This window comes from Pristiophorus japonicus, unplaced genomic scaffold (assembly GCF_044704955.1).
Source record: "Pristiophorus japonicus isolate sPriJap1 unplaced genomic scaffold, sPriJap1.hap1 HAP1_SCAFFOLD_2113, whole genome shotgun sequence".
NCBI classification, from domain to species: Eukaryota; Metazoa; Chordata; class Chondrichthyes; family Pristiophoridae; genus Pristiophorus; species Pristiophorus japonicus.
In genome coordinates, this window is record NW_027251814.1 from 22,501 (window position 1) to 36,342 (window position 13,842).

The 13,842-nt window shown below is 55.8% G+C and overlaps 1 protein-coding gene across 1 annotated transcript in view; it reads left to right on the forward strand.

Moving 5' to 3' along the window:
• LOC139245155 (von Willebrand factor A domain-containing protein 1-like) overlaps positions 1 to 6,321 on the forward strand; it is a gene marked incomplete at its 3' end in the record, with an annotated part of 9,979 nt that extends 3,658 nt beyond the window's left edge. The window contains exon 2 of the mRNA XM_070871106.1: positions 5,758 to 6,321. Coding sequence (XP_070727207.1) covers positions 5,758 to 6,321 — 564 coding nt within the window. The remainder of the gene's footprint in view (positions 1 to 5,757) is intronic.
• Positions 6,322 to 13,842: the final 7,521 nt, after the last annotated feature.

The following is a 13,842-nucleotide window of genomic DNA, read 5'->3' on the forward strand; positions in this document are numbered from 1 at the left end:
GGTCACAGTTCAAGGCAGGATGAAGAGACAGAGTGCGGGACCTGGCCTGAGGCTTTTTGTCCAGGGCAAGGCCTGAGGTCACAGTTCAAAACATTACTGCACAGGATAAGAACTCACGGGGTTGGGGGGGAATATATTAGCTGGATAGAGAATTGGCTAACGAACAGAAAACAGAGAGTCGGGGATATATGAGTCATTTTCAGGTTGGCAAACTGCAACAAGTGGGGTGCCGCAGGGATCAGTTTATATTAATAATTTGGATGAAGGGACCGGGTGCAATGTAGCCAAATTTGCGGCTGATGCAAAGATAGGTGGGAAAGCAAGTTGTGAGGAGGACGCGAACTGATATAGACAGGCTAAGTGAGTGGGCAAAAATTTGGCAGATAGAGCATAATATGGAAAAATGTAAGGTTATCATCGAAACATAGAAACATAGAAAATAGGTGCAGGAGTGGGCCATTGGGCCCTTCGAGCCTGCACCACCATTCAATAAGATCATGGCTGATCATTCCCTCAGTACCCCTTTCCTGCTTTCTCTCCATACCCCTTGATCCCTTTAGCCGTATGGGTCACATCTAACTCCCTCTGGAATATATCCAACGAACTGGCCCCAACAACTCTCTGCGGCCGGGAATTCCACAGGTTCACAACTCTCTGGGTGAAGAAGTTTCTCCTCATCTCAGTCCTAAATGGCTTACCCCTTATCCTTAGACTGTGTGTCCCCTGGTTCTGGACTTCCCCAACATCGGGAACATTCTTCCCGCATCGAACCTGTCCAGTCCCGTCAGAATTTGATATGTTTCTATGAGATCTCCTCTCATCCTTCTAAACTCCAGTGAGTACAGGCCCAGTTGATCCAGTCTCTCCTCATATGTCAGTCCTGCCATCCCGGGAATCAACCTGGTGAACCTTCGCTGCACTCCCTCAATAGCAAGAACGTCCTTCCTCAGATTAGGAGACCAAAACTGAACACAATATTCCAGGTGAGGCCTCACTAAGGCCCTGTACAACTGCAGTAAGACCTCCCTGCTCCTATACTCAAATCCCCTCGCTATGAAGGCCAACATACCATTTGCCTTCTTCACCGCCTGCTGTACCTGCATGCCAACTTTCAATGACTGATGTCCCATGACACCCAGGTCTCATTGCACCTCCCCTTTTCCTAATCTGTCACCATTCACATAATATTCTGCCTTCCTGTTTTTGCCCCCAAAGTGGATAACCTCACATTTATCCACATTATGCTGCATCTGCCATGCATTTGCCCACTCACCGAACCTGTCCAAGTCACCCTGCAGCCTCTTAGCATCCTCCTCACAGCTCACACCGCCACCCAGCTTAGTGTCATCTGCAAACTTGGAGATATTACGTTCAATTCCTTCGCCTTGGAAGGAAAAATTAAAAAAGCAAATGATTATTTACATGAGGAGAAATTACAAAAGGCAGTGGTACATGAAGCACAAAAAGTCAGCGTGCAGGTACAGCGAATAATTAGGAAGGCAAATTAAATGCTTCATTGCAAAGGAATGGAATATAAAATTAGGTACAACTGTACAGGGCGTTGGTGAGGCCACACCTGGAGTACTGCGTGCAGTTTTGGTCTCCGTATTTAAGGAGGGATAATATTTGCACTGGAGGCAGTTCAGAGAAGGTTCACTCGGTTGATTCCGGGGATGAGGGGGTTGGCTTATGAGGAAAGGTTGAGGAGGTTGGGCCTCTACTCATTGGAATTCAGAAGAATGAGAGGTGATCTAATCCCACTTTCCCGCTCTGTGTCCGTAGCCCTGTAGCATACGGCTCTTCAAGGTGCACTGCCTGCCAAATGTGGGGAGGGTTTCTACCTCTACCGCCCTTTCAGGCCGTGAGTTCCAGACCCTGCCCCAGACCCCCCCACCACCCTCTCCCCTCAAATCCCCTCTAAACCTCCCCCCCCAATTACTTTCAATCCAAGCCCCCTGGTTGTTGACCCCTCTGCCCAGGGAAACAGGTCCGTCCTATCCACTCTATTCAGGCCCCTCATCATTGTACACACCTCAATCAGGTCTCCCCTCAGCCCCCTCTGTTCCAAAGCAAACAACCCCGGTCTATCCAATCTTTCCTCATCGCTAAAATTCTCCAGTCCCGGCGACATCCTGGTAAATCTCCTCTGTACCCTCTCTAGTGCAACATCCTGGTAAATCTCCTCTGTATCCTCTCTAGTGCAACATCCTGGTAAATCTCCTCTGTACCCTCTCCAGTGCAACATCCTGGTAAATCTCCTCTGTACCCTCTCCAGTCCAGGCGACATCCTGGTAAATCTCCTCTGTACCCTCTCCAGTGCAACATCCTGGATAATCTCCTCTGTACCCTCTCTAGTGCAACATCCTGATAAATCTCCTCTGTACCCTCTCTAGTGCAACATCCTGGTAAATCTCCTCTGTACCCTCTCCAGTGCAACATCCTGGTAAATCTCCTCTGTACCCTCTCCAGTGCAACATCCTGGTAAATCTCCTCTGTACCCTTTCCAGTGCAACATCCTGGTAAATCTCCTCTGTACCCTCTCCAGTCCAGGCGACATCCTGGTAAATCTCCTCTGTACCCTCTCCAGTGCAACATCCTGGTAAATCTCCTCTGTACCCTCTCCAGTGCAACATCCTGATAAATCTCCTCTGTACCCTCTCTAGTGCAACATCCTGGTAAATCTCCTCTGTACCCTCTGCAGTGCAACATCCTGGTAAATCTCCTCTGCACCCTCTCCAGTGCAACATCCTGGTAAATCTCCTCTGTACCCTCTCTAGTGCAACATCCTGGTAAATCTCCTCTGCACCCTCTCCAGTGCAAAGTCCTGGTAAATCTCCTCTGTACCCTCTCCAGTGCAACATCCTGGTAACTCTCCTCTGTACCCTCTCCAGTGCAACATCCTGGTAAATCTCCTCTGCACCCTCTCCAGTGTAACATCCTGGTAAATCTCCTCTGTACCCTCTCTAGTGCAACATCCTGGTAAATCTCCTCTGTACCCTCTCCAGTGCAACATCTTGGTAAATCTCCTCTGTATCCTCTCTAGTGCAACATCCTGGTAAATCTCCTCTGTACCCTCTCGAGTGCAACATCCTGGTAAATCTCCTCTGTACCCTCTCCAGTGCAACATCCTGGTAAATCTCCTCTGTACCCTCTCCAGTGCAACATCCTGGTAAATCTCCTCTGTACCCTCTCTAGTGCAACATCCTGGTAAATCTCCTCTGTACCCTCTCGAGTGCAACATCCTGGTAAATCTCCTCTGTACCCTCTCCAGTGCAACATCCTGGTAAATCTCCTCTGTACCCTCTCCAGTGCAACATCGTGGTAAATCTCCTCTGTACCCTCTCCAGTGCAACATCCTGGTAAATCTCCTCTGTACCCTCTCCAGTGCAACATCCTGGTAAATCTCCTCTGCACCCTCTCCAGTGCAACATCCTGGTAAATCTCCTCTGTACCCTCTCTAGTGCAACGTCCTGGTAAATCTCCTCTGTACCCTCTCCAGTGCAACATCCTGGTAAATCTCCTCTGTACCCTCTCCAGTGCAACATCCTGGTAAATCTCCTCTGTACCCTCTCCAGTGCAACATCCTCGTAAATCTCCTCTGTGCCCTCTCTAGTGCAACATCCTGGTAAATCTCCTCTGTACCCTCTCCAGTGCAATCACATCCTTCCTGTAATGCGGTGACCAGACCTGCACGCAGTACTCCAGCTGTGGCCTAACCAGTGTTTTAGACAGTTCAAGCATAACCTCCCTGCTCTTGTATTCTATGCCTCGGCCAATAAAGGCAAGTATTCCAAATGCCTTCTTAACCACCTTATCCACCTGGCCTGCTCCCTTCAGGGATCTGTGGACCTGCACTCCAAGGTCCCTGTGTTCCTCTACACTTCTCAGGGTCCGACCATTTAATGTGTAGTCCCTTGCCTTGTTAGCCCTCCCCAAATGCAGTACCTCACACTACCTCAGGAGTTTGTTGAGTTCGAGGAGAGGGTCAAGGGTCACAGAGCAGGTCAGAGGTGGATAGGGCCTATAGAGCAGGGCCCAGGAGGAGGTCGAGGGTCATAGGGCGGGCCAGCAGCCGATAGGGCCAATAGAGCAGGGCCCAGGAGGAGGTCGAGGGTCATAGGGAGGGCCAGAAGCCGATAGGGCCAATAGAGCAGGGCCAGGGAGGAGGTCAAGGGTCACAGGGCAGGCCAGAGGTGGATAGGCATTGTTCATTTTCGGATTGGCAACCAGTAACTAGTGGGGTGTCGCAGGGATCAGTGCTGGGTCCCCAACTATTTACAATCTATATTAACGACTTGGAAGAAGGGACTGAATGTAACGTAGCCAAGTTTGCTGACGACACAAAGATGGGAGGAAAAGCAATGTGTGAGGAGGACACAAAAAATCTACAAAAGGACATAGACAGACTAAGTGAGTGGGCAAAAATTTGTCAGACGGAGTATAATGTTGGAAAGTGTGAGGTCAGGCACTTTGGCAGAAAAAAATCAAAGAGCAGGTTATTATTTAAAGGGGGAAAGATTGCAAAGTGCGGCAGTACAGCGGGACCTGGGGGTTACTTGTACATGAAACACAAAAGGTTAGTCTGCAGGTACAGCAAGTGATCAGGAAGGCTAATGGTATCTTGGCCTTTATTGCAAATGGGATGGAGTATAAAAGCAGGGAAGTCTTGCTCCAGTTATACAGTGTATTGGTGAGGCCACACCTGGAGTACTGCGTGTACAGTTCTGGTCTCCGTATTTACGAAAGGATATACTTTGCTTTGGAGGCAGTTCAGAGAAGGTTCACTCGGTTGATTCCGGGGATGAGGGGGTTGACTTATGAGGAAAGGTTGAGGAGGTTGGGCCTCTACTCATTGGGATTCAGAAGAATGAGAGGTGATCTTATCGAAACGTATCAGATTATGAGGGGGGCTCGACAAGGTGGATGCAGAGAGGATGTTTCCACTGATGGGGGAGACTAGAACTAGGGGGCATGGTCTTAGAATAAGGGGCCGCCCATTTAAAACTGAGATGAGGAGGAATTTCTTCTCTTAGAGGGTTGTAAATCTGTGGAACTCGCTGCCTCAGAGAGCTGTGGGGGCTGGGACAGTGACTATATTTAAGACAGAGATAGACAGTTCCTTAACCGATAAGAGGATAAGGGGGCGGGCAGGGAAGTGGAGCTGTGTCCATGATCGGATCAGCCATGATGGTATTAAATGTCGGAGCAGGCCCGAGGGGCCGAATGGCCGACTCCTGCTCCTATTTCTGATGTTCTTATAGAACAGGGCGCAGGAGGAGGTCGCGGGTCACAGGGCGGGCCAGAAGTGGAACGGGCCAGAGATCAGAAGCCCAGGAGGAGGTCAAGGGTCACAGGGCAGGCCAGAGTTGGACCGGGCCAGAGAGCAGAAGCCCAGGAGGAGGTCAAGGGTCACAGGGCAGGCCAGAGTTGGACCGGGCCAGAGAGCAGAGGCCCAGGAGGAGGTCAAGGGTCACAGGGCAGGCCAGAGTTGGACAGGGCCAGAGAGCAGAGGCCCAGGAGGAGGTCAAGGGTCACAGGGCAGGCCAGCGGTGGACAGGGCCAGAGAGCAGAGGCCCAGGAGGAGGTCAAGGGTCACAGGGCAGGCCAGCGGTGGACAGGGCCAGAGAGCAGAGGCCCAGGAGGAGGTCAAGGGTCACAGGGCAGGCCGGAGGCCCATCCACCATGACGTTCTCTCCCTCTTTCTCTCTCTCTCTCTCTCTCTCTCTCTCTCCCTCTCCCTCTCCCTCCACCACACAGCCTCAAGCTGCCGGATCTCGGAGACGAGGATGGACATGGTGCTGGCCGTGGACGGCTCGGGCAGCGTGACCCCCCCGGAGTTTGCCGCGGCGAGGGCCCTGGGGCAGGGGCTGGCCGCCAGCCTGGAGCTGGGCGGCGAGCGGGTGCGCCTGGCCCTGCTGCAGGTGGGCGAGGCCCCCGTGACCGAGCTGGCGCTGGGCCGGGGGACCTCGCCGCAGGCCGTCCGCTCCGCCCTGAGCGCCCTGCGCCAGCGCATGGGCGACACCAACGCAGGCCGGGCCCTGAGCCAGCTGGCCGGGGGCGGGGGCTGGGACCCCGGGGACGGGCAGGCCCCAGCCCCGGCCAGGGTCCTGCTCTGGCTCACCGACGGATACGCCAGCGATCGGCTGGAGGAGGCCTCGGGCCTACTGAGGGAGGCCGGGATATTCACCTTTGTCGTCACCACCGGCCGCAGGGTGGCGGGGCTCAGGCAGGTCGCCACCCACCCAGCACAGGACTTCCTGTTCTTCACCGAGCCCGAGGAGATCGCCCTCCTGGCCCCCAGGATCTGCCGGGCCATCAAAGGTGGGTGGCCATTGTTCCTGCGGTCCTTCTTACGTTCCCGCTTTCTTTCTCCCTCCCTCCCCTCCTCCTTACCTCCCTCCCTCCCTACCTCCCTCCCCTCCCTCCCTCCCTCCCTCCCTACCTCCCTCCCTCCCTCCTCCTCCCTCCTTACCTCCTCCCTCCCTCCCTCCCTCTCTACCTCCCTCCCTCCCTCCCTCCTTACCTCCCTCCCTCCCTCCCTCCCTCTCTACCTCCTCTCCTCCCTCCATCCCTCCCTACCTCCCCTCCTACCTCCCTCCCTCCCTACCTCCCTACCTACCTCCCTCCCTCCCTCCCTCTCTACCTCCCTCCCTACCTCCCTCCCTCCCTCTCTACCTACCTCCATCCCTCCCTACCTCCCTACCTCTCTCCTCCCTCCCTACCTCTCTCCCCTCCTCCCTACCTCCCTCCCTCCCTCCCTCTCTACCTCCCTCGCTCCCTCCCTCCCTACCTCCCTCCCTCCCTCTCTACCTACCTCCCTCCTCCCTCCTCCCTACCTCCCTCCCTCCCCTCCTCCCTCCCTCCCTCCCTCCCCTCCTCCCTCCCTCCCTCCCTCCCCTCCTCCCTCCCTCCCTCCCTCCCCTCCTCCCTACCTCCCTCCCTCCCTCTCTACCTACCTCCCTCCCTCCCTACCTCCATCCCTCCCTACCTCCCCTCCTCCTCCTACCTCCCTTGCTCCCTCTCTACCTACCCTCCATCCTCCCTACCTCCCTACCTCTCTCCCTCCCTCCCTACCTCCCCTCCTCCCTCCCTCCCTACCTTCCTCCCTCCCTACCTACCTCCCACCCTCTCTACCTACCGCCCTCCCTACCTCCCTCCTCCCTCTCTACCTACCTCCATCCCTCCCTACCTCCCTCCCTCTCTACCTCCCTACCTACCTCCCTTCCTACCTCCCTTCCTACCTCCCTCCCTACCTCCCTACCTACCTCCCTCCCCCCCTTCCTCTCTACCTACCTCCCTACCTACCTATCTCCCTACCTTCCTCCCTCCCTCCCTCCTCCGACCCTACCTCCCTCCCTCCTACCTACCTCCATCCCTCCCTACCTCCCTCCCTCCCTCTCTACCTACCTCCCTACCTACCTCCCTACCTACCTCCCTACCTCCCTCCCTCCCTCTCTACCTACCTCCCTACCTACCTCACTACCTACCTCACTCCCTCCCTACCTCCCTCCCTCCCTCCGTCTCTACCTCCCTCCCTCTCTACCTCCCTCCCTCTCTACCTCCCTCCCTACCTACCTCCCTCCCTCCCTCTCTACCTCCCTCCCTCTCTACCTCCATCCCTAACTACCTCCCTCCCTCCCTCTCTACCTACCTCCATCCCTCCCTAAGTCCCTCCCTCTCTCCCTCCCTCTCTACCAGACCTCCCTCCCTCTCTAACTACCTCCATCCCTCCCTACCTCCCTCCCTCCCTCTCTACCTACCTCCATACCTACCTACCTCCCTCCCTCCCTACCTACCTCCCTACCTACCTCCCTCCCTCCCTCCCTCTCTACCTACCTCCCTACCTACCTCCATCCCTCCCTACCTACCTACCTCCCTATCTACCTCCCTCCCTCTCTACCTACCTCCCTCCCTACCTCCCTCCCTAGCTACCTACCTACCTACCTCCCTACCTACCTCCCTCCCTCTCTACCTCCCTCCCTCTCTACCTACCTCCCTCCCTCTCTACCTACCTACTTCCCTACCTCCATCCCTCCCTACCTACCTACCTCCCTACCTACCTCCCTCCCTACATCCCTCCCTCCCTCCCTACCTACCTCCCTACCTACCTCCCTCCCTCTCTACCTCCCTCTCTACCTACCTCCCTCCCTCCCTCCCTACCTACCTCCCTACATACCTACCTCCCTTCCTCCCTCTCTAATTACCTCCCTACCTCCCTCCCTACCTACCTCCCTACCTCCCTACCTCCCCTCCTTACCTACCTAACTCCCTCCCTCTCGACCTACCTCCCTACCTACCTCCATCCTTCCCTACCTACCTACATCCCTCCTTACCTCCCTACGTACCTCCCTACCTCCCTCCCTCCTCCCCTACCTCCCTCCCTCTCTACCTACCTCCCTACCTACCTCCATCCCTCCCTGACTACCTACCTCCCTACCTACCTCCCTCCCTCTCTACCTACCTCCCTCCCTACCTCCCTACCTACCTACCTACCTCCCTACCTACCTCCCTACCTCCCTACCTACCTACCTACCTCCCTACCTACTACCTCCCCCCCTACCTCCCTACCTACCTCCCTACCTCCCTACCTACCTACCTACCTACCTACCTCCCTACCTCCCTACCTCCCTACCTACCTCCCTACCTACCTCCCTACCTACCTACATACCTCCCTCTCTACCTACCTCCCTACCTACCTCCATCCCTCCCTGACTACCTACCTCCCTACCTACCTCCCTACCTACCTACATACCTCCCTCTCTACCTACCTCCCTACCTACCTCCATCCCTCCCTGACTACCTACCTCCCTACCTACCTCCCTACCTACCTACCTACCTACCTCCCTACCTCCCTACCTCCCTACCTACCTCCCTACCTACCTCCCTACCTACCTACATACCTCCCTCTCTACCTACCTCTCTACCTACCTCCCTCCCTCTCTACCTACCTCCTCCCTGCCTCCCTACCTACCTACCTCCCTACCTCACTACCTACCTCCCTACCTCCCTACCTCTCTACCTACCTCCCTACCTACCTCCATCCCTCCCTGACTACCTACCTCCCTACCTACCTCCCTCCCTCTCTACCTACCTCCCTCCCTCTCTACCTACCTCCCTCCCTGCCTCCCTACCTACCTACCTCCCTACCTCATTACCTACCTCCCTACCTCCCTACCTCCCTACCTCCCTACTTACCTCCCTACCTCCCTACCTCCCTACCTCGCTACTTACCTACCGCCCTACCTCCCTACCTCCCTACCTACCTCCCTACCTCCCTACCTCCCTACCTCCCTACCTACCTCCCTACCTCCCTACCTCCCTACCTCCCTACCTACCTCCCTACCTCCCTACCTCCCTACCTCCCTACCTACCTCCCTACCTCCCTACCTCCCTACCTCGCTACCTACCTACCGCCCTACCTCCCTACCTCCCTACCTACCTACCTACCTACCTACCTACCTACCTACCACCCTACCTACCGACCTACCTCCCTACCTACCTACCTACCTACCTACCACCCTACCTACCTACCTACCTACCTACCTACCTACCTACCTACCTACCTACCTACCTCCCTACCTACCTCCCTACCTACCTACCTACCTACCTCCCTACCTCCCTACCTCCCTACCTACCTCCCTACCTACCTCCCTACCTACCTACATACCTCCCTCTCTACCTACCTCTCTACCTACCTCCCTCCCTCCTACCTACCTCCCTCCCTGCCTCCCTACCTACCTACCTCCCTACCTCACTACCTACCTCCCTACCTCCCTACCTCTCTACCTACCTCCCTACCTACCTCCATCCCTCCCTGACTACCTACCTCCCTACCTACCTCCCTCCCTCTCTACCTACCTCCCTCCCTGCCTCCCTACCTACCTACCTCCCTACCTCATTACCTACCTCCCTACCTCCCTACCTCATTACCTACCTCCCTACCTCCCTACCTCCCTACCTCCCTACTTACCTCCCTACCTCCCTACCTCCCTACCTCGCTACCTACCTACCGCCCTACCTCCCTACCTCCCTACCTACCAAGCCGAGACTCCCTACCTCCCTACCTCCCTACCTACCTCCCTACCTCCCTACCTCCCTACCTCGCTACCTACCTACCGCCCTACCTCCCTACCTCCCTACCTCCCTACCTACCTACCTACCTACCTACCTACCTACCTACCTACCTACCTACCTCCCTACCTACCTCCCTACCTCCCTACCTCCCTACCTCCCTACCTACCTCCCTACCTCCCTACCTCCCTACCTCGCTACCTACCTACCGCCCTACCTCCCTACCTCCCTACCTCCCTACCTACCTACCTACCTACCTACCTACCTACCTACCTCCCTACCTCCCTACCTCGCTACCTACCTACCGCCCTACCTCCCTACCTCCCTACCTACCCCCCTACCTACCTACCTACCTACCACCCTACCTACCTACCTACCTACCTACCTACCTCCCTACCTACCTCCCTACCTCCCTACCTCCCTACCTCCCTACCTACCTCCCTACCTCCCTACCTCCCTACCTCCCTACCTACCTACCTCCCTACCTACCTACCTACCTACCACCCTACCTACCTACCTACCTACCTACCTACCTCCCTACCTACCTCCCTACCTACCTACCTACCTACCTACCTCCCTACCTACCTACCTACCTACCTACCTACCTACCTACCTACCTCCCTACCTACCTCCCTACCTACCTACCTACCTACCTACCTCCCTACCTACCTACCTCCCTACCTCCCTACCTACCTACCTACCTACCTACCTACCACCCTACCTACCTCCCTACCTACCTCCCTACCTACCTACCTACCTACCTACCTACCTCCCTACCTCCCTACCTCCCTACCTACCTACCTACCTACCTACCTACCACCCTACCTACCTACCTACCTACCTACCTACCTCCCTACCTACCTACCTCCCTACCTCCCTACCTACCTACCTACCTACCTACCTACCTACCTACCTACCTACCTACCTACCTCCCTACCTACCTCCCTACCTACCTACCTCCCTACCTACCTACCTCCCTACCTACCTACCTACCTACCTACCTACCTACCTACCTACCTACCTCCCTACCTACCTACCTACCTCCCTACCTACCTCCCTACCTACCTACCTACCTACCTACCTACCTCCCTACCTACCTACCTCCCTACCTACCTACCTACCTACCTACCTACCTACCACCCTACCTACCTACCTACCTACCTACCTCCCTACCTACCTCCCTACCTCCCGACCTACCTACCTACCTCCCTACCTACCTACCTACCTCCCTACCTACCTACCTCCCTACCTACCTACCTCCCTACCTACCTACCTCCCTACCTCGCTACCTACCTACCGCCCTACCTCCCTACCTCCCTACCTACCTACCTCCCTACCTACCTACCTCCCTACCTACCTACCTCCCTACCTACCTACCTACCTACCTACCTACCTACCTACCTACCTACCTACCTCCCTACCTCCCTACCTCCCTACCTACCTACCTCCCGACCTACTACCTACCTCCCTACCTCCCTACCTCCCTACCTACCTACCTACCGCCCTACCTCCCTACCTCCCTACCTCCCTACCTCGCTACCTACCTACCGCCCTACCTCCCTACCTCCCTACCTCCCTACCTACCACCTACCTACCGTCCTACCAGAGACCCTACCACCTACCTACCTACCTACCTACCTACCTACCTACCTACCTACCTCCCTACCTCCCTACCTACCTACCTCCCGACCTACCTACCTACCTCCCTACCTCCTACCTCCCTACCTACCTACCTACCTCCCTACCTACCTACCTACCTCCCTACCTCCCTACCTCCCTACCTACCTACCTCCCGACCTACCTACCTACCTCCCTACCTCCCTACCTCCCTACCTACCTACCTACCTACCTACCTACCTACCTACCTCCCTACCTACCTACCTCCCTACCTACCTACCTCCCTACCTACCTACCTCCCTACCTACCTACCTCCCTCCCCCCCTACCTCCCTACCTACCTACCTACCTACCTACCTACCTACCTCCCTACCTACCTACCTCCCTACCTACCTACCTCCCTACCTACCTACCTCCCTCCCCCACTACCTCCCTACCTACCTACCTACCTACCTACCTACCTACCTCCCTACCTACCTACCCCTCCCCCCTACCTCCCTACCTACCTACCTACCTACCTACCTACCTACCTACCTACCTCCCTACCTCCCTACCTCCCTACCTCCCTACCTCCCTACCTACCTCCCTACCTACCTACCTCCCTACCTACCTACCTCCCTACCTACCTACCTCCCTCCCCCCCTACCTCCCTACCTACCTACCTACCTACCTACCTACCTACCTCCCTACCTACCTACCTACCTACCTCCCTACCTCCCTACCTCCCTACCTCCCTACCTACCTACCTCCCTACCTACCTACCTCCCTACCTACCTACCTACCTACCTCCCTACCTCCCTACCTACCTACCTACCTACCTCCCTACCTACCTACCTCCCTACCTACCTACCTACCTACCTACCACCTCCCTACCTACCTACCTCCCTACCTACCTACCTACCTACCTACCTACCTACCTACCTACCTACCTACCTACCTACCTACCTACCTCCCTACCTACCTACCTACCTACCTACCTACCTACCTACCTACCTACCTACCTACCTCCCTACCTACCTACCTACCTACCTACCTACCTACCTACCTACCTACCTACCTACCTACCTACCTACCTACCTACCTACCTACCTCCTACCTACCTACCTACCTACCTACCTACCTACCTACCTACCTACCTACCTACCTACCTACCTACCTACCTACCTACCTACCTACCCTACCTACCTACCTACCTACCTACCTACCTACCTACCTCCCTACCTACCCTACCTACCTACCTACCTACCTACCTCCCTACCTACCTACCTACCTACCTACCTCCCTACCTACCTCCCTACCTACCTACCTACCTACCTACCTCCCTACCTACCTACCTACCTACCTACCTACCTCCCTACCTACCTCCCTACCTACCTACCTACCTACCTACCTACCTACCTACCTCCCTACCTACCTACCTACCTACCTACCTACCTACCTACCTACCTACCTACCTACCTACCTACCTACCTACCTACCTACCTACCTACTACCTACCCTACCTACCTACCTACCTACCTACCACCTACCTACCTACCTACCTACCTACCTACCTCCCTACCTACCTACCTACCTACCTACCTACCTACCTCTACCTACCTACCTCCCTACCTACCTACCTCCCTACCTACCTACCTACCTCCCTACCTACCTCCCTACCTACCTACCTCCCTACCTACCTACCTACCTACCTACCTACCTCCCTACCTCCCTACCTCCCCCTACCTACCTACCTACCTCCCTACCTACCTACCTCCCTACCCTACCTCCTCCCTACCTACCTACCTACCTCCACCTACCTACCTACCTACCTCCCTACCTCCCTACCTACCTACCTACCTACCTACCTACCTCCCTACCTACCTACCTCCCTACCTCCCTACCTACCTACCTACCTACCTACCTACCTACCTACCTACCTACCTCCCACCTACCTACCTCCCTACCTACCTACTACCTACCTACCTACCTACCTACCTACCTACCTCCCTACCTACCTACCTACCTACCTACCTCCCTACCTACCTACCTCCCTCCCCCCCTACCTCCCTACCTACCTACCTACCTACCTACCTACCTACCTACCTAACCTACCTCCCTACCTACCTACCTACCTCCCTACCTACCTACCTACCTACCTACCTACCTCCCCCCC